The sequence below is a fragment of the Cebidichthys violaceus genome, unplaced genomic scaffold (genome assembly GCF_023349555.1).
Source record: "Cebidichthys violaceus isolate CVI_PGR_0920_01 unplaced genomic scaffold, fCebVio1.0.p SCAF_14, whole genome shotgun sequence".
Classification (NCBI taxonomy): domain Eukaryota; kingdom Metazoa; phylum Chordata; class Actinopteri; order Perciformes; family Stichaeidae; genus Cebidichthys; species Cebidichthys violaceus.
The window spans coordinates 1,419,326-1,443,681 of NW_027176307.1; the positions used below are offsets into that span (position 1 = coordinate 1,419,326).

Genomic DNA, 24,356 nt, shown 5'->3' on the forward strand with positions numbered 1-24,356 from the left:
GTTACATTTTCCCTGACTGACAATGAGAGTTGCTGTGGAGTAGGACTGGATATCAAAATCCCAATACTTTTTTGGTACTAATTGAAATGTGTCTTTAGCACCGAGTATCAAAAACTCTCAAGTACCGAAAGATGGCATAAAAGTGTTGTTTACTTATTCCTTGGTTGGACAGTGCCTGATCTAGATCACATTTTTGATAGTTTAATATCTAGTTTGACAAATGTTCTTGTGGCTGCTTACATGTAACAACATTCAATATTTCAGAATGTTGAACACCCAGCCCAATTCTGGAGGCCGATTAATTACTGGTGAGAAATAACACATTTTCTTTAGCAATTCATCCATGTTAACTAGTTGAGCTTCAAAAATCATAAAGCCTGACTTCATGAATTATTGAATAAGGATGCCACTGATATATATTAATGTACATGTTGAAAGGAATTCCTTCTTTTCTATAACAGACAGTGCTATTTCACCGTCCATTGAAGATTAAATCAACCAATGACAATATTTTTGAAATGTTTGTAAAACCAATCTGCAAGTGGAATGAGAATGTCAACTGAGAAATAGATCAAGTTTAACTTTTTTTTACTGTCAGTGGTGCTCAACCTTTTCTATACAGCTAATGTAGTGTGGAAAATACTGTTAAAAATTCATCCCTAAACGGAAAAGTGCCTTAATAGATGCACCTGCGGCATTTCAAAGTCTACAGACTCTGACAGGCAGTCCCAATGAGAGCTGGCAGACGATGTGACTGGAGGGAAATTGCGTGGGTGGCGAGTTAAAGAAAGGAAAGAAAGAAGATGGAGGGGGAAGAGTAGCAGATTGAAAGGGATGCTGAACAGAACCTCACCCTCTGAAGGACTTTGCCAGCTAATTGGTAGTGGCAGTTCAAAGTAGGAGGTGAAGTATATTTATAACTTACAGTAGACTGGTTGTGACAGGTGTGCATAAAAGCACCAATTCTACTTATTCTTCATGAAGAGATCTCATCAAATAAGGAAACACCTCTATACATTTCTGAGGGAGATCTATTCCAGGGTTTTCTGTTACTTCACTGAGGTAATTTTATTGACTATGTGTGAGTATTTGGGTGTGATCTCACCTGATCCTGAGAGGCTCCAGTCTCCAAAGTGAGCGGGCCCTTGACGCTCCCTTACCCGCTTCATAGTTGACTATCCTGAGAGCACAAAGACACAAGTGGGGGGCTTCTATGATATATGACTTTTTCAAGTCACAGAGGGAACAATATAAACGTGAAGAGTTTCTGCTACTGCTGAACACTTCTAGCACAGGGGACACCAGTGATGTGGATTAAGTCTCATTGTTCAGACATTTGGACAAGAAATTCTTTAAAGTGAAATAGCATCTCACAAAAGCACAATGTTATCAATGGAGATACATATATTTTTCAAATTCTGCATGTGTTATGCCAATGACATGCACTGCCCATGGAATTTTATTTAATAATTATTTTTCTTTTAACATACCAGACCATTATTTTATTGTATATTTTAGTTTGATACAAAGAATTTTTTTTTTTTTGTGAGCAGGTGGGGTTGTCAGAGGTTTTTGTTGTAGAATGATCTGTCCGCTTACTATAGGGATGTTATGAGAACCGATGCTTTGGTAAACAAAATTCTGAAAATGTGACATGATGGTATTCATTTTTCGACAGTACTATGGGCACTATGGATACCGAGGTAGGGCTTGAGACTAACTGTGTCTCGTCCCGTCCCCCTGGATGGCTAATTAACTGAGCTAATAGCTAACGTTAACAGAGGTTGCATTGATTTACATTATGATGCGTTCAAGCTCTATTCAGTAAAAAATTTGTCTTGGGACAAAGGTCAATTATAACATTATGATGCGTTTCACTTCCGGTTCCAACACTTTTAACTTTTAACACTTTTAACACAGCAAGTTTCGGAGCCCCCATGCTCCCTGGGGGACTGTTAACCGGGGCAAATTGTCCTCAGTGTGCGGCCTGTGGCATTGTGGCAACCCATCCGACCCGACGTACAATACCTCACTCTGAGACGTACTGGAGTAGCTTTAAAATGTACAAAATAAATTCCGGGGGAGTAGACACCCGAGCCCTCACGATTCAAGGTCTCACAAAATCCTGTGGGAAACACCGTACCGAGCTGATTATCTACTCACCGATTATCCTCCTCACTCTTGTCTGCTCCAGGGATGGTCAAGCTCTCATCATGCCCATGACAAAGACGCATCACATGTCCACCAGTCAAATACCCTAATAATAGCAAAAACAACACTGACACAAGAAACTCCACATTCTCCTCTTTGATCATACAGAAAATATAACCTAGAAATCTATATTATAGTTGTATGGTCGCTCTCTTTTCCAGAGACCAACCATACAGTGAAAAAGATGGCATGAAAACATGGAAATTTAAAGAATACAGGATCAAAATTCTTGCTATTGTCTGCAAATATTATGGTGTATTTCCAGCTTCAACAGGTTTTTTCCGTATTGCTTACAGGCTTAACATGTCCAGATTAGACACAAGAGAGCAATACTATTTGAAAACATTTATAAAATGTATTAAATGGTCTTGGATGAGACACAGTTGTTACAGTGGTTGCTGCTTTTGTTGCTGGGGTCATGAACTTGCCTACAGCCATGTTGCCTGAAGAGCAGGTAGGCTGGACGTTCCACAGGGTCTGCATGAAGGAGGCATCCACCTGGATGTTGCCATTGGAGATAGACAGGTGCTGCAAGAGAGAATCATGTTATCCAGCGTTAAGGACAGAAGAGTGGAGAATTCCATTGAAGTAGGTGTGTTAGCAAGACAAATACTGAGATTCAGCAATACTGCACAAAGGAGGGACATGTCCCAGTGTTGGGATTTGAAAAAAAGATTACAACAACTTTGTGTCCTTCCTCCTGAGCTGCCAAACAGTGTTAGTACGCTGTGGGCTAAAAAGCACCGCTGCATCAGGGTGCAGCAATGTTCAGTTTATACAATTATTCCTTCCAGCAGAAACACTTGGAGTGGCTCCCTTTTCCCTACAGGCAGGATTCAGATCAGAGTGAAAGCTCAAAAGGATCCTAGCCTTTAGCTACATCTTCACAAGAGCTCATCTCATTGAATTTCCCTTAAAACTAAGAACTTTTACACCATTGTTGGATTGATATTGGTCTGTATTGGTGTTTCAGAAATGTACAGTATACCATGCGTTTTAGTGCAGCTTTCCTTTAATGTATACAAAAGATATGCATTGATGGAGTGCTGTGCGTGAAAATATTGCAAACCAGTGTGTGAATTACAATTGTATGTATTCAAACTTTTTGTGCACCAGCTCTCCCTGATAGGATTTATTATTTTACAGCGAAACTGCCGCAATTCAGCCTAACTGGACACCAATACGCAAAGCAAGAAACGCTTACGACCTAGAAAGACTGTCACAACCTCTATGATTGTTCACATTACTGAAGCACTTGATCGTTTTATGCCTGAATTTCTGATGTGTCCCATTCTCAAAAGCTGAGCTTCTGTCGGGCCAAAGCAGGTGAAGATTTCCCTACGGAGGAGATGAAAGTCTGTCTCTTTGCCAGAGTAGCTGTAATTGCACATTTCCCTCCCTGAAAGGCCAGAGCAGCCACTAGAAGCCAGAGCGGCTCACTCTCCCATGCGTGGCACGTCGCTGTCCCTCCTCCTTTCAATTTCTCTCTCAGCCTGTTCCTCGCCCTCTCCCTTTTTCAAATCTGCCTCTCCTCACTCTTTACCAAGTAAGTTAATTGAGGTCGGGTGTATAGCTCTGCATAAGGGAAAAAGTATTCACTCTAAGCTCAAAAAAATATTTAAAAATAAACTCAGCACAGGAGGGCTTTGCAAGTAATCAGATTTCAATTACAGATAGCAGTGTAAAGTTTTCAAGTTTTTCCCTTGAATTGCCTTGTCACTCTGAAGAGGACTGGAGTGAGACGGGTATCAGAGCTATCCGACGGCTATGGAACTTTCCAAAGTGCCTATTTGAGATAGACAGTGAACCAAAGCAGATAACCTCAGTTACAGTATGTGACGCGCATATTATCCAAAAAGCACAACAACCCCCTCTATGCACTTGGCACATTGTCTGCCTCTAAACTCTTGCAAGTTTAGAGGCAGACAATTCTGTCTGACATGAAAACATTTGGTCAAGAAATAAAGAACCCCCCAAAACATCAGTGGAGGAAATCTGAATTATGAGCAATCTGACAAGCAAACCAGACAAAGGGGAAACGAGAGATGGTACAGTGTGTATCAGAAACATGAGACTGTACCTGATGTCTGAAAACTGTAAATATTCATGAGAGAAAAACCTCTTATCTGGAAATGAGAAACTAAGTGGAGGCTTGCTGGTTTAATGAGAATTGCTCGAGCTGCAATTAACCCATTATCCTTTAAAACAGCGTCTTCTTTCAAGTGTGTGATGGTAAGTTTGAAACAGATGATTCCCAAAGACGCTGTCTCCTACTTTTTAAAGAGGAGTTGTGTTGGGAGTGCTTTGGTTCATGACATTAAAATCTAAATGCTGACTGACCATGGTGTCTGACCATTTATATTGTTTACAGCAAGCTAAATCACACTTTGAATAAGAAAGCTACATATCAAACACAATGTATGTGCAGTGTGGTGTGTGCCTGTATTTGTATGCATTGTATTTAGAATTTAACAAAGAAAGATAAATGCAATTTTGAAAGTAATTAGTGGCAGACATATTTATCTGAAATTAATAAACAACATTAGCAACTTTCTTCTGAATTCGTCATTAGGCTTCATTACTTTGTGTGCCTGCTTTTAAAAATATATTTTTTGATAGTTATATAATTTATGTATGTAATAATTACCAATAATTATGAAGGACATAGGCATTTGGTAAAACTATTGAGAAAACAAAGCAACCAGAGGACAGATAAGTTACTGTCAGCAACAATTAATGAGAGTTCAATGATGGCTGAACCCGACACTAATGCCAGTTTAGGTAAGCTAACAAAGTGGGTATCGTGGATCGTGGAATTTCACTGGTATTGGCATCAACTACTAAATATCTGGTATCGTGAAATCACTAGTGTACTATACTAAATTCTTGCCCTAAATGAACCCAGAAAATAGTACTCTAAAATTGAGGAGACACTAAAGAGGATCAAAACAATTCCATATATGGTTTTCAAGACATGGTTTTGTATCTTATAACCTTTGATAGCTTAAGCTTTATGATGTAGGTATTGTTTATACTCTATAAGTTATTGTTGGTGTATCTGTTGACCAGGGTAGCCAGCTACTGCTATAACTACAGGAGTAAGTATGGCTTTATGGTATTGAATTGATTAAATTCTGGCAACATCAATTACAATTCATTGTTTTCCAGTATTGACACCAATATTTGCTTTTTCTTCTCAGTTACAGGTAAGTTTAAAAAAGAAAAATCTATTACAGAGATATTGGACTTGCCCTACCAGGTATCTCTCTGTCGACACGCTGACTAGGATCAGGTCGTCTCCAATGCGGACTTTCTCTCCCTCGGATCTCTGCTTGGACGCAGGGTGGATGGTCCACCAGCAGGCCTCTCCTATTGACACCAATACACAAAATACATACATTTGAGCCACACAGTCATATAGGTGACATTTTAGATAATCGTGACTCCTCTCTGCTGTTAAAGCGTCTGTCTATTCTGGGTGGCAAAAGGCCTAAAAACAGCCATCATCTGAGGAAGACTGAAGCTTCCTGATTGACACATGGCTTTAAAAAGTTCTGTAGTTCAAATGGCAAATACAGCACTGTAACTGTGCTTTACAATCTTTCTCCCATGGGTATCGATTTCATCTCAAGGTTAAGTCAACCTGAAACGGCTACTCATGAGAGCTGAATTCAATTCAAAGCAGAAAAAAGTCTGTAAAGTGCCTGTTAGTAATGCTGTACCTATTGAATCTTCTTGTAGTCCGACATCAAATGACAGCTTGTCTGTCAGAGACCTTGATGTCTTCAAACAGGTCAGGTACTGGAGAGTGAAAGATGAATTAGTGTTAAGTCAAAGGAAACATTACGACAAGCTGAGAGCGGAACTTAGCTCGTGTACAGATTTCTAATAAAATTATGACTTACATTATATATTTGTGGATCAAAATAAAAACTACTTTTGGACTTAGAAATATAAATATATAAAGCTAAAAACACTTTGTTATTTGATTGATTAAGCACATTTATTGACAAAGTAAAAATGCCAAATGTTTGTTGGTTTCAGTTTCTTAAATGTGATGATTTGAAGCTTTTCTTTGTTTCGTAAATTAAGTCCTTTTGGGATTTTATTCTCACAAATAAGTATAAAAGTGCAGCATAAATATGTGTGTGTATTTCACATTGTCTATCAAATTGCAAGTTGATACTCACCATATCACTGAAGGAGTGGCGAAGGAGGATGGCATGACCGTAGAGGAGAGTTCGGTGTCCGCCCCCCTGACCCGCCTGCCAGGAAATACACAGGTGACAGATTACCATCATATCCTAGCATCCTTGACCTCTGGACCCCGTCAGGTTTGACTTATCGCATAGTGTACGTTATTAACCTCCACTTCCACTCTTTGTCAGATATAAAGTTAAGAGTTTCCTCTGCATTTGACCCTGTGTGGGTAAACTGCACAGGACTGAATGACCTCCATTCCAAGTGCAAGCAGGACACAGACAAATAAAGAGGGGTGGGAACAAACAAAACCACACACAAAATCAAACAAACCAACGAACAGATACAGTCATTAGACAACTTGCCCATTCTACCCACAAACAACTGTAGCACGATGGCAGAGGAAATGTGAGGAAATAGTTGAGCAAAAAAGAATGAAACACATGATTTCTTCTTCACCGGTGAGGTGAATAAAGAAAATATACTTACCCTTTTAATCAACCTCTAGCAGCAGAAGAAAAAAGAGAGAAGGTACCATAAGCAGTGACATCAAAATCATCTTTGCATCAACAATGTTTAATGGGTTTTAGGATTGCGAGCTGGATAAACACAAATTTGGAACAGGCCCTTTTCAAATCAATTGAATGAGTCCAAACTCATAAACATAAGTACACATTGTTTTCCATTTGAGGATTATAATAATGTCTGATGTTTTTTGGGGGTTTTAATTTTAAAATGAATGGACAACTAAATTGCTCATTCATTCTTTCATATTCTCTACTTGTTAGGCCTAAATATTTATAATTGCCACATTGGAAATTCCTTTTACTAATAAACAAACTATTCTCTCCTAATGTAGAGTGTCCTGTCTACCAGATTTGAGTTGTCTTTTGAGTTGACAAACGATATTTAAACTCCTAAGAGAAACAGCTGGGACTAAGCCCTGGACTGGCACTGTAACCAGTGTGACACCCAACTGTCCCCTGAATCTGACCCCAGTCTAATTCTTCTTTGGCTACCAAGTCTCTCCCAGATGGCTTGTAAGACAGACCAAAAAGGAAACAGTGTTTGATCAAAAGAAAAATGGGAAGAGTATCCAGCAACAGCTGGGAGTGAGGGAGGGTTACAGAGAGAGCGAGAGAGAGAGAGAGAGAGAGAGAGAGAGAGAGAGAGAGAGAGAGAGAGAGAGACAGAGAGAGACTGACTGTATTTCAGGCCTGCTGACACATCAATGCCGGGAACTGTGACCTTTGGTTTGGTGCCTCTCTAGTTGTAAGTACTGTATCCTAAACAGCTATGTTCTGAGGGTTTGTGTGAAAACAAAGACGGAGAAGTTTGTGTCAATGTATTTTGTATGCATGAATGTGTTAGGGGAGGAGGTGGGTTGTGCCATAAGTTGCGTCTTAAATACTAAAAGTTTTTGGAAATTTAACTGGCTCACAGGTCAAGTCATGAGGACATAGCTAGACACTCAAATCATCCTTTGTGTCGTGGTAGATTGCTGCCTCTGACACCAAGATGTACCATTTAGCTTCAGGTTAGTCCTGAGGAGCACATTTAGCAACACTTGAGGATTGGCTTTTCTCTCATGTGAAGAATCCATCATAGATGTACGGTAAAAAAAAATATTGAGAAAACAAAGCCACCAGAGGACATGATGAGGCAGTTTAATGATGGCTGATCCCCACGCTATTGCCAGTGTAGGTACACCTAGCTAAAAATAAGTATAACACTACCTTATGTCTCTGTTTACTTTCCCATTTAGATGAAGGTAGCTAGAATAACACCACAAATTATACCCTCAAAAATCACCATAACGTTGAACAAACATCTGTCAAAAACTGTTTAAACTAAAATCTGCGTTATAAAAAGTTTGTTTCTATCTAATGTTGCTAGATAGTTTAGTGGACAACTCCTTCAACAATCCCATCTTCCAGGAATGGCTGCATTTAGCAATCCAGTAGAACAGCACTCCAGAAATTACACGAGCCTGATACATATAAATGAAATAGCGTTAAAATATTCTATTTCTATGGCCTAAGCTCCACAGCGCTGTGTCCACGCTAGAAAAAGTGAGCTACGACATTAATTATGCGCCATTTACATTTTTTGTCGTTGCTGCTATTTACCTGTAATCAGAACAAGGCCTGCTATTGTAAACAAGCCTTATAACGACGTGAATTCTTCTTTTAATGTTACAGAGAATTAGCGCTGCCCCTCAGCAAGTTAGTACAGACAAATACGTTACAGAATGGCTTTAACAGTTGCTTCTCTCACAGAGATAACCTAAAACCTAGAAAGGCAGCTTTGGACATTTACCTTAACTTCACGATAGTCACGTTGACTCCCACTGACATCATCAGGCCAAAGCAGTGTAATGGGCCAGTGTAAAATAAAAACTACTTTTAAAACATGGATGATTTTGCTGGCGTTGTTACGATCACTGATATTCAGCCAACCACACAATGACTTTTTATTTTTTTTCCAGCCTGCTAGGCTTTGTAAGAATGAAACAGTGTGTGCTTTGTATTTGCTAAAACCTGACAGAGCCATTACACCAAACCATGACTAAGTCATTTTCCTAAATGTTCACTTCATATATTAATAGCTTATGCTATATGGAAGAGCCTGAGCAAGGAAATAGCACACGAATCACTTTTTTTTAATCACTCTTAAGAAGGGAGTCATGCCAGACTCATTAGGTAAGAACCATCTGATATAATGATTCTCATGTATAGTCCTTCAACTAATTTGGATAATGAGACGCTGATTGTGCTCCATTTGCTTTATAGTTAATTCATAAGTTCATTAAAATATGATGTAATATCTGAAAGTTAGGAAAGAAAAAAACCCATAGAAACACTATACATCCGGCCATGTTATTCTAAAAATAGTGTGTATATGAAAAACAGATGAATAATCACCTACAACAGCTTTGCTCAACAGTAGTGTATGTGACCACTCTGAAATCAGAACTGATTTCAGGACATTTCCTCGTGTCAATACCCTTAAAACGTAATTGATGTTAGAGACCAAACCCAGAGAAAACAGAGAAGCACACCCAAACCACAAAGTGAGTTTTCTGCCAACGTGTGGGTTTTCAGATCCGTTCCTTTAGATTCAGTAAATGAGATAAATAAGGGAGCTCATTGCTACCTTTGGGTAAACAGAATCTTATGAAATATGTATATGTATATACATTTAAAAGCACAAAATTGTAAGCTCTGTACTAAGACTTGAACCGTATGCATTGAAGTCAGAAAAGGGATAATGAATAATACAAATGAGATGCAGACACTATCACTTTAAAGTGTTTGCACGCTTGCACACAAAGTAGTCTTCAGAGGCAAGGCAAAACATGTGACTCCTGTGAACAAGGTGACAAAACCAACGGATGTCTATTTCTAGATTGCCGTATGCTCAGAGATATCTTTGACAAGCGAATTGATTGTCTCCAGGCTGGCTGAGGGAAAAAGAACATGTTGAGCTCCGATGAGGTGAAAGCTGAATTAACTACCCAGAGAGTCTAAATGTAGTTTGATATCCATTTGTACAATATGTGCTGAGAAGTAAAAATTGAAATGTATTACCATTAGCTAATGTATTACATTGCAGTACCTGCCATGGATGTTTAAACTAAATGCCGTACACGCTATAAATGCAGCAATTTATGGCAATCGAGAAATGGTCATCACTTCAAGTGAAAGGGCCGAAAAGTCAACCCTATCATGCACACTGACAACATGATGGATGAACGAACTGATGGACCTACCCATTTTTCATGGTCAGCACTCTAGTAACACACAAATACAAATGAGAAGTATGTGTTATTGGGTTGTATGGCAGTCAATTACACAAATCTGAGAGCAACAAGGGAGAGAAATGGGCCCTTATAGTGGAAAGGAAAGAGGAGGGTGATTTATTAGCCTTGCTACCAGAGCGTTTGTATTCAAGCCAACATACCCTTGTCTTGCCAAACAAGGCCAGACTACAATGTTGCACTGTTGACACAAAACAAATCTGCTACCCAGGCTAATAACATCGCAGGTCTGGTTCACCAGTTGAGGGGACCAAAATTGTGTAAAAAAAATGAGACACTTTAAAAACCATCTGTGTCCGAAGGCTATGCTGTGCATGAAGGTACACTGGCAACCAGAGCCATCCAGCATAACACACATTTCAGGCTATCTTGCATTAGTTCTGTACTCAATTCGTCTTGCAAATAGCACCGTAATGCTGGTTTCTCCAGTTGCTGCAGCTGTACTGCACAGTGATTTATGCAAGCATAGCTTCGTCATCCCTGTTCCTACATACCTGTGGTCTGTCCAAAGCTAATAATAAGAATTGGGCCCATCAATTGAGGAACTTTCTAAATGAACACAGACCATGTGTATCCAATAGGAACAGTGATGAATATGGACAACAAAACTAACAAGCAGTTTCTTGTATGACCAGATTCAATGCTGGTATCTGTTTGTTTGAGAACTAAGCACTGTTTTCTCTTTGTTTTTCACCAAACATATTAGCATTCCATCCAAATATGCGACGCCATCCCTTCCCATATCTTGACACCCCCCCCCCCCTCTGGATCTAGAAGGGCTGGGTGATGAGATTAAATGACACATGAAATGACTCTGTTGGAGCGCAGCAGCATGAGTGAATGTGAACATCTGACAGGGGTTTACAGACAGCACGTATAACCTACCGCAGTACTTCATTGCCTGTCAATGACCCCCCCCCCCCCCCCCCCATGACATTACAGAGCCTCTGCCCAATCAAAGATTACTTACATACTCTAATAAACATGCCAAGTTAGCTGGAGCGGAGCAGAGAGGGAAGGGGCTCACACTTTAGTATAAATCAAAAGAGCGGAGGTAGAGGAGACAGGAGGCTGTGGATGTACTGCAGCACTGCACTCTCAGATAATGTCTCTCCTTTCTTTGCCCCCCCCCCCCCCCCCCCCCCACACACACACACACACACACACACACACACACACACACACACACACACACACACACTTTTGATTATCATCTTCTGATCTGTTTTTTGCAAAACAGGAAATTGTTACAGAGAATGCTAAGAGACGGCTTCCATTTAGAAACAATTGCAGTTCCTGCTGTTAAAGAAGTTTGGAGTATTGCTGTATCTGGTCTGTCTGCTTCGCCTTTGGGAGTTAATCCCATGTTCGCTTTTCAAAGTCAAAACTTAGTCCAGAAGCATGTACAGAATAATCACGCTGTCGACAAGTAATTAAGCAACATTTGTCAGTTCATACTTACATCTCAGACCTGGCAGCAACATTTGGTGCAGTGCTTGAAGGGAGGTTTTTTGATTTTCGTCAATTTATACAGTCTTCTGGGTAATGCATTAGAGTGCTCGGCCATTACAGTTATTGCAGTAATCCAGTGAATCAGTTACTTCCTCAGAACACTGTTGATGTTGCAAAGTATTTATTGATATTCTTCTCAAAACTGTACACTTGCTGTAACTGTTACTTTTAATCAAGAGTAACTTTGTAATATATGGTCCAATGCAGTTTTTGCTTGTTTCATGACGACACTGCTAAAAGCAGATTTTTTTTTTTTGTGTTAAAAGAAAAAGTTATTGACGGCAGGTTCATGGCACATTCATATGTACGTCGAATGTACTTTTCTCCATGTGGGGAAGTGGCACTTCCTGCTAGCAGGGCAAACTTGCTAGTTATTGTCAGCAATTCATTTACTTAAATAAAAGATGTTTAAGTTGTGCTGGATCTATGTTTGATTCCCCAGTCCGACGTTAAAAGAGGTTTGAAGTTTTTCCTGAAAAAACCTGACAGCGTTTGAATGCATCATTTTTGGAACAACAGCAAACAGTGATTTATTTTTAAGATCACTCAATAAATAACCAGTTAGCTAAATTACACTAACTATAAAACATTTGTGAAGATCATAATTCTGTTACACTCATTTTAAAAAGCAATATTGCAAAAATATAGTGAGAGACTTCTAACAGAAACTTATATTTAAGAAAACAACCTCAAGGGCATTTTGCAACAGAGTGCTAGACTACAGATCGTGCATTCAAATGTTGAGTGTGTTTGTGTGCGAGAGAGAGAGAGAGAGAGAGAGAGAGAAGAGAAGAGAGAGAGAAGAGAAGAGAAGAGAAGAGAAGAGAAGAGAAGAGAGAGAGAGAGAGAGAGAGAGAGAGAGAGAGAGAGAGAGAGAGGGAGAGAGTGAGTGAGTGAGTGAGGGAGTGTGTGTGTGTGTGTGTGTGTGTGTGTGTGTGTGTGTGTGTGTGTGTGTGTGTGTGCTGGGGTATCAGTGGGAAGGAGGGAAGTACTTACCCCTTCGCTGTTCGGCCCAGTCTTAGCCAGCATCTCCTGCAGGGCCCGCACCGACAGGGACTGCTCCAACACAAAGTTACAAACACACAAGTCTGGAGGAACATTCTGTGGGATGTAAGGGAGAAGGGAGAGATGGTTGGAAGAAAAGAATTAGTCGAAGAGGCATTGACGAGGTGCTTTGAGCAAAATCCAGCTTCTCTTGTGAGCACAAAAACTATGTGCCAGGAGTTTATTCTCCCTGACTCAGTGGCTTAAATATGAATTGCATTGTCAGTCTAAAGTAGCTCCCGACAGATGCCTGTTATGACACTACAAATAAATATATATTTCAACATTTTTGGAACCACCTTTTTGAACTGACATTAGAAAGAGATTTAAATTCTAATTTATCAAAACCAGCTGAGAGTGCGGGCAACAAGACACCAAATTTAATTTTGGGGCCTATATAAATATTTTTCTACTCTGTAGCTCATGTTTGCTGGGATCTGTCACCTCACTTTCATTCTGGTGACAGTAATGCTCCATAGACAAATTCGTATTTCTTATGTTCAATTTATCTATATGCATCTTAAATAAAGGAAACTGAATTAACAGAGAAATGCAGTAATATAAAATGTGTTGATTAATTAAACACATGCGCACATATGCATGTAAAATTGTACCTACTTTCTCATATTTACTAAATATTGCCACAGCAGTCATTAGTTACTAAATAAATTGCAGGCACCGATATGAGACAAGAGACAAATGATAAGATTAAACTGCTCAGTGAATAATGGTGCTCATAAATAATTCTGATGACTTGCAACTTCTTTGCCATCATGGTGTGTTGCTAACGAGTAGCTGGGGATTATGAGGAAGGCTGTGAAAAGGTGTGCAGCCCGTGGCTGCAATGAAAAATAATTAGTTGGGTTCGGGCTCATTCCTCAGCACACAGCGTTGTTTGGTTCCTGCTACAAACTGTCTTCCACGTTCAGCCCACTGTTTGAGTTTGTCTCTAAACTTTCAATCCATGATGCAAAGAGTAAACAACTTTTGTAAACTCATTCAAAACAGCGCATGCAAAGAGGATACTGAAGAATAAAAATGTGGCTTTTGGGATTACATAATGCGAGTAAGTTACTGGCTACTCAAAAGCAGTTCTGAGGCAGATCTGGGGACCTGTTCACTACTTGCATCTCCTTGTCAAAAGTATGAAAAATGAATTAACCGTATGATCTTCTAGATGGCATCACACAGCACACGACATCTAACAAACACATGAACAAACAACATCCAAATAAATCCCACACCCTCATATCAGATCACAAATACCAAACCTAATTTCTTTGAATGATCCTCATATTATTTAGTACATACTTAGTGTTTATGACAACATTAGCCGGTTTCACATCACATGCTATCCATCTCTCCCCGACACAGAAGAGGACAAGTCATGATTTAAAGGTGTTTGGTGCATGCCCTGACTTAGTAACACAACCGGCTGACCCTTGAACTCTGCAGTGAAGTGAGAAATGTGAGCAGAAGGGAGGGCTGCTGGGTGATAATGAGGATGGCGCTGTTCTGTAACTCAACACAAACATGCATGGGAACCTCCAACACCACATGTCATCATTTAATTACATTCATACCCAGATAAGATGTTTCTAGTGACAATCCAGGAAGATATCAGGGAAAAATCTAGCTATCTCATCACAACACCTTAGAAAGGGTGAGTTGAGTATTTACATTTGCCTGTATGACCTGTGGTGTCGTGAGTAACTCTTGACCTGCTGAAGACCTTACAGCACTAATGAATTATTCATCGTCCATATATCAATTATCATACTTCTCGCAGGGTTGGGCAGACATACTGAACATGTTGCATGTCTGGGAATAGAAGAGACTGTCTCAACGGTCACAATAACCTTTAGAAAGTCTGCAGTCAGTTTTAGACAATATAGTAATATAAGCTGTGAAAATGAGTTAAGTTAAGTGATCCTTCAAAAGATTAAACAGTCATCATATGCAAGCTATTCAAAAGAGATCAAATAAAGTGAAATACAATGAATTTCTCAATCTTCTCAAGGTTGTGTATTGTTGTAAATCCCATTAACTTCCTGTTCATAAAGATATGTAAGATAAAATAAGTGCTTTTTAAAAGTTAAATAGAACTATGTGACATTAAAGGAATGCAAATGTTTAGTCTTTTTAAAATCTAAGTATATATTCATGATCTGTTTTTACATTTACTTCTTCAGGAAGAACAAGAAGTAAATGAAGCAATGCAGGAATAGGCAAATCTGTGCAGTATGTACTGTAAATATATATCAAGCTATTTGTTTGAATATACACTTGATTGGAATTAATATGAACTTTATATTATAGGATTTCACTTAATTTTAAGATGGTATTTTACCTCCTGAATATTAAATAAATGATACCACTAATGGCCCAAGTCTATAATATGTAATCGTGGTACATAAGTGGAGCAACATCATATTTAAAAAATTGCCTCAGAACTCTTCTTTAAATTGGATCCAATTCACTTAGGCCTCATTTCTCCCGACTAGCAGCAATAAGCAGCCGGGCTTCATGTTTAAGGGAAATGAGGTGTCAACACCTGAGATCCGCCAGCAGATGACAGCCCCTCACCTCGTGCCAAGCCGTGCCATCACCCTCTACACTCAGCCACATTTCACACCCAAGGAGGCCCGAAGCATTGTCGCCGGTACCCAAGGTGAGAGGGGAGAGGTGTTTGTGATTGGCTGCCTAGCGCTCCGCAGGTGTTGCCCTCCGACTCAACAACAGTTCCAGGTGGGTGAACGGAAACACGTCCCCAAATTTCATTCAAATTCGTATTGCTCAGTGGCTAAATTGAATCAGGCTTTACTTGATATGCACAGCTCATAACCATCCTGGCACTGGAGAGTTTTCTTTGGTTGTGATCAGGTGATTATCACTCTGACACAAAGTAAGTGTGAAGCCAAAAATAAAACAGTAAGAACATCATCAGTATAAATATATAGGCTGCATTGTTGATCCCAAGGAGATCTCCATTACTGACTCATAACAAACTTGCTCTCCCCATTGAAAGTGCTCAGACACCTTCCTATTACGAGGCATATTCTCCAAAGCCAAAAATGATCTGCTTCATTTCAACAATTGTTTTTTGGAAGACCATACCATACATCTTGTCAGAAAGAAGATTAATGAGACATGTAACAGAGTACTGACAGCTCTGTTGTGTTGCTACAACACCACAGGCAGCAAAATGCTCATTTTCATCACACAATCACAAAAAGAAACTATACACTCTTTTAACAACAAAAGTGGTCAAAACCATCCTCTATATATTATATATTGATGTAGTTTTCTCTGCCTTGGTGCCATGACCAATCACTGGGATACATTGGTGCAGAAACAAGTACTTAAGCCACAACTGGCCCCGTAAACACTGTCAGTTGTGTTTGTTGGGGTTCTGGCCAAACTAGAAGCACCAGAGCCAGGAACTGAATCTGGATCCGCGCGGGAAAGAGGGTTTGGATGTATATTCTCCGCACTACCAAGGCACCCATTTGAGATTGTTTTTTAATCTAAGTAGTTGTACTTTGCACCATAGGGCCTTCTACTTCATCACTATTATTATAAGAGTGGGTGGAGCAGACAGTGGCGCTAAAGAGAAGGGTTTTAGTAAAGTGTCTCTTTGATTTATTTATCGGGAAGAGAGGCTGCCAAGGAACAAAACTGGACAGCAGACTTTTTTTGTGCATCTGTTAAACTATAAAGAAGAAATACTTTTTCAAATTAATTGTTCAATGAATAAATTACTGGAAGATGTAATTATTCTTTTGAGAGGACATGACAAAACAGAAATACCAATATAGCTCCAACGTTTTCTGTTGTAAAACTTCACCAAATTAACATCCTCCTCCAGATTAAGTAAATCCATCTAATTTGGATTAAATATTGAATCATTTCCAGTTTTCAGAAAGCAAAAAATATCAGAAAATTCATATCTGAGCCGATTTCAGGAGGTTGAGTAAACTGCACTCATTTAATTACATTTCAGGAGTGCGTCTGCTGGATCTTACATTTTGTAAATCCTCATTCTCTGTCATTTCATCAAGAAAAAAAGCTTTCTTCTATCAATCTGCTTGTCCACTAACACAATAATTCACACTTGAACCCTATGGAATACCTCATTACATTAAATACTGTGGAATAGCTCAAGTAGCTAAAAGAAATAATAAAAATGACAATTTGATACTGCCTCAATTTAAAGGTAATTAATATTAATGTACTTTATACAAGCTATGGTTGCTTGTTTCATGCCAAACTGTGCCACTGACATTTCTTCAGAATATCTAAACACAAAACAAAGCTGTGTGCCATCCTCACCTTGGCTTCAGATGTGGGTTCCAGGTAACACACTCGGTTTCCGAGTCCCTCGACGGCCAGACAAAACTTGCGATGCTCCTTCTGGATGGTGGCCACACACTGGAGCACGACCTCGTCATCCTGCCAGAGAGAAAGAGGAGCGTTTAAGCCAATTATGTCTTGACAGTGACCCATTTAAAAAATGAACAAGACAAAACAAGAGGAAATGAATCTACATAGGCTCAGATTTGTTGCCTATCATGCCACCCTCACTTGAATAAGGTTTTTAAACTGATACCCAGAGAGGGTCTGGTCACAAAGCTTTCAGATAAAAAGCAACCACTGCAAAGAAAAAAACCCCTGACTGTATAGAACCGAGAATAGGAGTGTTGTTTTATACAAAAGTACAACAAAATGCATTTTATTATTTCTCAAGTTTTGGTTATTAAACTGTTCAGGAAATCAGATAAAAGGAAATGTATTGTTGTCAAACTTGAACAGACAACCATTTCAGCAGCAAAAGAATGAAAACGTAATTAATCAACAGCAGCGAGAGTACTTTAATCTCTAAACCTGTTACGCAGTCCTTAGTATCTCTATGGGAGAGAGGAAACCCTCGATTCAATCAGTGCAACCAATAAATGAGCATCTGTATCTGTCAGGGTCCAGCTGTATTTGGTGTGTGTGTGTGTGTGTGTGTGTGTGTGTGTGTGTGTGTGTGTGTGTGTGTGTGTGTGTGTGTGTGTCTCCTGCCAGCTCACGTCCCACACTAATCTGAGCTGATGGTTGCCATGGTTCTGGCTCCCACCTCCTTCACAGCAGTATTAATTCAATAGAGATACAGGCTGTACAGCACCCACAGACTCAGGAGTTGAGATATCAGACCCTGACGAGATTTCAAAACAATGACCTAAAGCTAGAAAATGTTGTGCGAACACAAAGTTAAAGTCCCTTCTGGGTGGTCAAACCCTTGAAGAAAATAATAGGGTTTTTCAGCTTTAAATGCACTTCATTATACCATCAGACGTTTAAGTGTATTAGAAAGCATTCTCCCGTCTATCCAGCAATAAATCTAACAAATTCTAGTCTTGTTTAAAGTCTAATCTGTGATTCCACACTGCTATACAGATGGAAATAACACTGGAATAAAGAGAGAAAAAGTGTTTTTATTAAAATTAATAAAAAACTTTCTGGGAATTAGGACATTTTTTGTCTCTTTCAACAGATGTAAAAGTTCAAACAGACATTGCAGGAGGCCTAAAGTCGATCTCTTGGTTTCATATTTAGCGTGAGGTGTTCACATTATGTGTTGGCGTTACACCACAAATTAGATCTTGGGTCTTTCTGGTTTATATATGTGGGAGGTGTTTGCAATGAAAAGGGTGATGACTGGACTGTCTTCGACTCTTCTCCCTTAACAATAACACACTGGAAAATCAATACCCGAGCAGTATGAAGCTGTTCTTGTGAAGTTTTAGACTACACATTATTCGTGACAGGCTAGAAAAAGGCTATTTTTACTTTAAAGAGGACATATCATGCTCATTTTTAGATTCATACTTGTGTTACGGGTTTCTACGAGAACATCTTTACAGACTTTAATGTTCAAAAAACACATTTTCCTCATACTGTCTGGAACACTCTCTTTTTTAGTGCCTGTCTCTTTATATTGCAAGAAAAATATCATGCAAGGTATAGTTCTCAAGCCGTGTGAGGAGATACTGAGATGATGGGCGGTATATTCTAATGAGCCTGCATGTGGCATAGTCTGAATGGCTTGTTGAATCACATTCGCAGCACACATAAGACTGAGTTGTTGTCTTATTTGTGGGTTGGTAGGCACTCCAGATACCTAAATGTATGTGCATAGCACTGAAAAGGGGAGTTTTACATAATATGTCCCCTTTAATATATTTTATCCTGAGTAAAAACATAATCATAACAACAACACACTGTACAGATAAAGTAATGTCTGCCTCAATATTATTTCACAGAAACACTTTAAAGTTGGAACAGAAACAGCAGCTAATTAGTGAAGAAGCACATTTGAGCAGATCCAACAAAAGGGCAAAGTCTTTGGGATAGACCAACAACCAAATTCAATTTTATTTTTTATACTGTCAGTTTGTGATGTGGGGCAATAAGAAATGTATCTTCAAGCACTTTTAATGGCTAAAGTGAAGCACAGTAGAGTTAAATGTCACAGTGAATGAGGGGCTGAGCTGGCACAGCTATCCATATCAACTTTGGGCTTCAAGGAGGTGATTACTGATGGCAGAAAGCATCAATGTTGGCTCGGAGTCCCTGCTGCAGCTTTCCCGGTAGTTGTGTGATGGAGCAAAGACAGCTTGTTGTTTCAGGCTACAGATAGGGAAACTTAATATGGCCACGGGATGACCGAAGACTTGTCACCTTTTTAAAATCAAGTAAATACACCTCTTTCTTTTCAGCTGTTTGTGGTGGTTGTGGCCTTATGAAACCAGCAGGGTGCCTGGCAACCATTAGTGGCATGCTATATCTACGTATCTATGTAGCATGCCCTTTTTAAGGCTTACGAAACTGGGGGATTTTTTATGCAATTACTGTGATTAATTTCATTGGACAGATATGTTTGTTAGTATGAAAAATCATGTAAAAGGAGCAATTTCATCACTAAAAAATCATCAATGTGCTTTGAAAGCCAGACAGTGACACATATTCATGCGTACCTGAATTTGACAACCACACTGAAAGGCTCAGATGCACAGAAATCGATTTTTGCTCACTTTGATAGTGCAGCTCCTGAACCAGAAGTGGTCAGAGTTGCACTGGAATAAAAAGGCTACATAGACTGGATACCATCAAGTCATCTGAAGGGTGAAGCAATGGAAGATCAGAAGAGCAGTGTGGATGATAATGTCAGCATCGGTTTAAATAAATACAACCTCAAGAGACACTGTGTATGGGAGGGTTTAATGCCAAGAATGGGTACATAGTGGTGTTCTCTTATAAAAATCCAATTGCTATCATCAGATCTCAACAACTAATGAAATAGCCATGTGTTCCCACTGCCAAGACAGTCTCTTAAGACATTTTCTGTCTCTCTGCACCTCTGACTTGATCCCAAGCCAGAGAATCTGGTGAATCTGAGGCAAAGTGATCCTTGCAGCAGCAGTGTGACCATCTGCTAGCAGCATCAGTACTATGTATAGGGTCCCGGCCTGCAGCCGGACGAGGTTCGGTGGCTGCTTCACCCAGCTTCCAAGTGTAGAGCGGGAACTTGACCCTGCCCGCTCCCAACTCGACCCCACCAGTCCTCACTACCCTTGTGGATCCTGCAGGTCCAACACTTCTCCACCCTATCAAACAAAAGAGTGTCACTCTGGTTGGAGCTTCCATTGAATGGCCACTGGCACCATCGGTCTTCAACAGACCCTTTATGGCTCTTATCTTGCTTTGTTATTTTCTTCTCCTACTTACGTTCACTAAGCCACCAGTGTCCCCAACAGACAGCGACAGGTGTATATGCGTGTGTGTGTGTGTGTGTGTGTGTGTGTGTAGCCCGATGCATCCACCAGCCGAAACCCGAGAGCTACAGATGGTACAGCGTGCCAAATGAACTCCCACAACTCACCCACTGCTGCCACCAATGTGAACTTGAGAAAAGGTGAATCTGTTCAATCCCTCAGCACTGCTATTTTGACACACATGCTTTGCACATGCTCAGTGGAGATCAACAGGCAGACTTTGAAAAAAGAAAAAAAAAGGAAGACTTTTTTTAAACTAAAGGGAATTAAGAAAACTCCAGCCTGTTTTGCCTCCTTGTTCACACTGTCTCGGTGTGTAGTCTGTCTGAATCGCTCTGACTTCTCAGGGGTCGTGTTTCTCGTAAATGTCAAGCAGGGTGCTAAGTGCAGGCTGAGCTACGTGTTTTTAGTGAAGCTTAGCTCACGGCATCAAAAGCAAAGAAGATACAGTGTAGATGTGTAAGAACTACAACCTGATAAGCCAGATAAAGGCTGATGTTGGTTCAAATCAGGTAACCTGGTCTTAAAGAGAGATTCAAATGTTAGTTTCTGATATGAAATACAAGAATTTCCACAGAGCCAGTGTTGCAAAATTGTGAAATAAACTTGCTATTTTTGGATCGCAGGCTGTGAAAATGTCACAGCTAACACAGATCTAATGAGTCGCTGTCAACCACGAGCACCTGACCCTTCACAGTGTTCAAACTTTAAAGTAGTAGTTACATTTTCAAAACCTTGTAGAAAATGGGAGAATTAGTGAGACTGTGAAAAAATGATTTAAGGCAGCAGAGAACCTGACAAAATGCAGTGATGCTGAAAAATAGGACTTGAAGCCTAAACAGAAACACAGAACAGAGAGTCAGAGGAGGGCTGAGAAATTTGCTTTTGGGCAATTTGTCATTTTAGCTCGACAGTCGTATCTTCTCCAGCCAAAGATCTACAGTATTTCTGGTTCATGAGAAAGCGATACATGTAACTGCTTTGGCCCCAGTCTGTCGCTGCTCCGTCTATCAATCCGTTATTATACAAGTCAAGTCAGTCTGCTGCAACCACATCTCTATCTTTCAACAGAAACAGGGATGCAATGGTTCTCTATTTAAAGACCTGGTAACTTTTGTTATGTCTGACTGGTTCGATTAGTAAGATAAGATCGATAAACAAATTATCCAAGTATGTAAAAACATATAACAATAACTGAACAAACCCAGCCCCCCCACCCCCGAAGAAAAAAACAAGGGTACTGCAATTACTTGTACCATTCACGTCTACCAAACCATGTGACTGCAATATTCATTTAGTAGTTCAGTAGCTCCAAAATTCCCGTCAACTTTGATGACAGTGCTTATTATCTCAGAGTTACCGCCATTAGACATTGTAATACATTCTTGTAACTTTATTGAAAAGTTTGGAGCAAATTCAAGTCTTTGTAAATGAAATAAATAGCATTTGTTCCAGTTAGTCTTTCAAGAAACAGCAGGATTCAGTAAATGTAGTAAATTAACAAATGCCATGGAGACAGGTGACCTTATAGGTTTAAAAAATGCTTTTCTCTGGGCACAAAAAGTAATGATGGGAAATGTAATAAAAAGCATTCAAAAATAAAAGCCAACACTACACTATTCAGTGATCAAGATTTGGTAGATGTGGAAAGCTGGAAATTGTCCAACAGGGTTATTGTCTTGGTCATTAAATAAATATAAGAACTTTGTTGTCATGACAAAAATTCAAGCTTTTTTAATGACACCAGAAGTTGAGTTTAAACTTCGCCGGTTAGTCGTTCATTTGGACTCAAATCTTTGGGGAAAGTGACGGAGAAATTAGGATGGAGCTGAAGTTTAAACTTCCACAGATGCCCACGGCACTCCTATGCAGAGTAACCGTTTACCTACCTACCTCTATGTTTAAGAAGTCTAAATGAATGAGATTTAGTCTCAACCAAAACAGAATGTACCGCCTCAGCAGGAAATGTCTCCTTTCTTTCTTTCGAAGGTTATTGCGCTCAGTCTGTTCAACTTCTAGATGTTTCTGTCACTTCCTGGTCTAGCTTTCGTTTCATTGATAAACAGATTTGTTTCCCCCCTCGATGCATTTTGTAAAAGTATCCATATGTCACATTGTTTTGACAGCTTGTTCAAGCACAGACTTGTCATTAGCAAGGTGCCAGTCCTTGACCATACTCACCAAAAGGTACGTCTTAAAATGTAATTTACGTTTTAAAAAGTACTCATTGCATTCACATCATGCTTATGACAACATATCCAGTTATTTGTGTCCCGTTTCATCGTCATCTATAATTATGGCCAAAGAAGTATTCGTAACAACTTCACCTCCAAAAACCTACATACAAATACCATTCAATTTATTGCAGAAAATAAGCTCTGTGGCAAACAAAGTTTATGATACACATTTTATTCAGCAATGTAATCTTCACAAATTTGCACCGCTTTAATGATTTTGAAGCATTAATGCAATTTGAGTACGCTCGAAGGGACCCTTAACCACAGGTTGAGGTGTTGCCTCCTGACCCATGGCAACAATTGCTTCACAAGACCCAACTGAAATACTTGCGCAGCAGTTTCATTTGAACACGCAGGACCTCTACACACGCGCACAGATCTCATTTGCGCTCTCGGATTTGCCTTCTTTTTCATCAGCTGGTTTTCTGTTTAGTCTTGACGAAACCGGAGTCGGTGTCTTGACCGAGCTTGGCTCTCAGTCCGGCTCCGGTCTGTATGAGCGTGGAGGCGGTGATGCTCAGTAGGGTCTTGGCTGCTGCAGGTGGGTGGAGCTGGGTCGTTGTTTCTAACCCGCTTTCTCATGACGATGACGGTCATCAGAGTCATCCCTATCAGCAGTCTTCCCCTTCAGACTTGGAGAACTGTAGCTGCTAGAGGTGGCCGGAGCAGCATGGCTTCTCCGGATCCTCTTTCTATCATCACTACGTTGATGACCCACATATTCTTTCCTGACGGAGCCCGGCTCTCAGTCTGGGTTCTGCTTGAAGTGTGGTGGCGGCGATGCTCAGCAGGGACGCTCCTCCGATCCGGTCGCACACACCGATCGTCGGTATGATCTTGGCTGCTGCAGGTGAGTGGAGCTGAGTCATTGTTTTTAACCCGCTTTCTTCCATGACGGTCGTCAGAGTCGTCCCTATCAGCAGTCTTCCTCTTCAGACTACGAGAACTGTAGCTGCTAGAGGTGACCGGGGCAGCATAGCTTCTCCGGATCCTCTTTCTATCATCACCACGATGATGACCCACATCAGCTTTCCTCTTTGTCACTGGCCTGATGCAACATTGTGTCTGCATGTTGGATTGATGTGCCTGGGCCAGAGGGGTGTTCACAGCTGTGCTAGCCGGCCTAGAAGCAGAAGGAAGGTTCTGCTGGATGGGATGGGCGGCCCCAGAGGATGGCTGCTGCAGAGATCCACACACAGCTTTCCTACCGTCAGTAGTCGGGTTCATTAACTCACAACAGGACCGTACACTGCAAAAAATGAAGCATTACATGAATGAACTTCCTTTACCAAGTTTATGAACAAACCCATTCAGATAAAGTAAGAAACAAAAAGTGTTCTCTTCTACACACATCAATGAAATCTTAACATGAACTTACTAGGAGCTGAGTTGGTACATCCAGACCATGTTCTGCATGCTGGTGAACCGATGCTTGAGCACCTGACGAGGTGTAAGTCTCTTGGCAGCATCAAGCTGAAGCATCCCTGTGAGGAGGTCCACAAAGTCTAGCAAGTC

The 24,356-nt window shown here is 40.2% G+C and overlaps 1 protein-coding gene across 1 annotated transcript in view; it reads right to left on the reverse strand.

The window, feature by feature from the left end:
- ryr3 (ryanodine receptor 3) overlaps positions 1–24,356 on the reverse strand; it is a 109,118-nt gene that overhangs the window by 73,764 nt on the left and 10,998 nt on the right. The window contains 10 exon segments of the mRNA XM_068708420.1: positions 1,106–1,180; positions 2,164–2,257; positions 2,640–2,739; positions 5,468–5,580; positions 5,934–6,012; positions 6,402–6,476; positions 6,901–6,915; positions 10,184–10,204; positions 12,740–12,844; positions 17,120–17,239. Of these exon segments, the coding sequence (XP_068564521.1) occupies positions 1,106–1,180; positions 2,164–2,257; positions 2,640–2,739; positions 5,468–5,580; positions 5,934–6,012; positions 6,402–6,476; positions 6,901–6,915; positions 10,184–10,204; positions 12,740–12,844; positions 17,120–17,239 (797 nt within the window).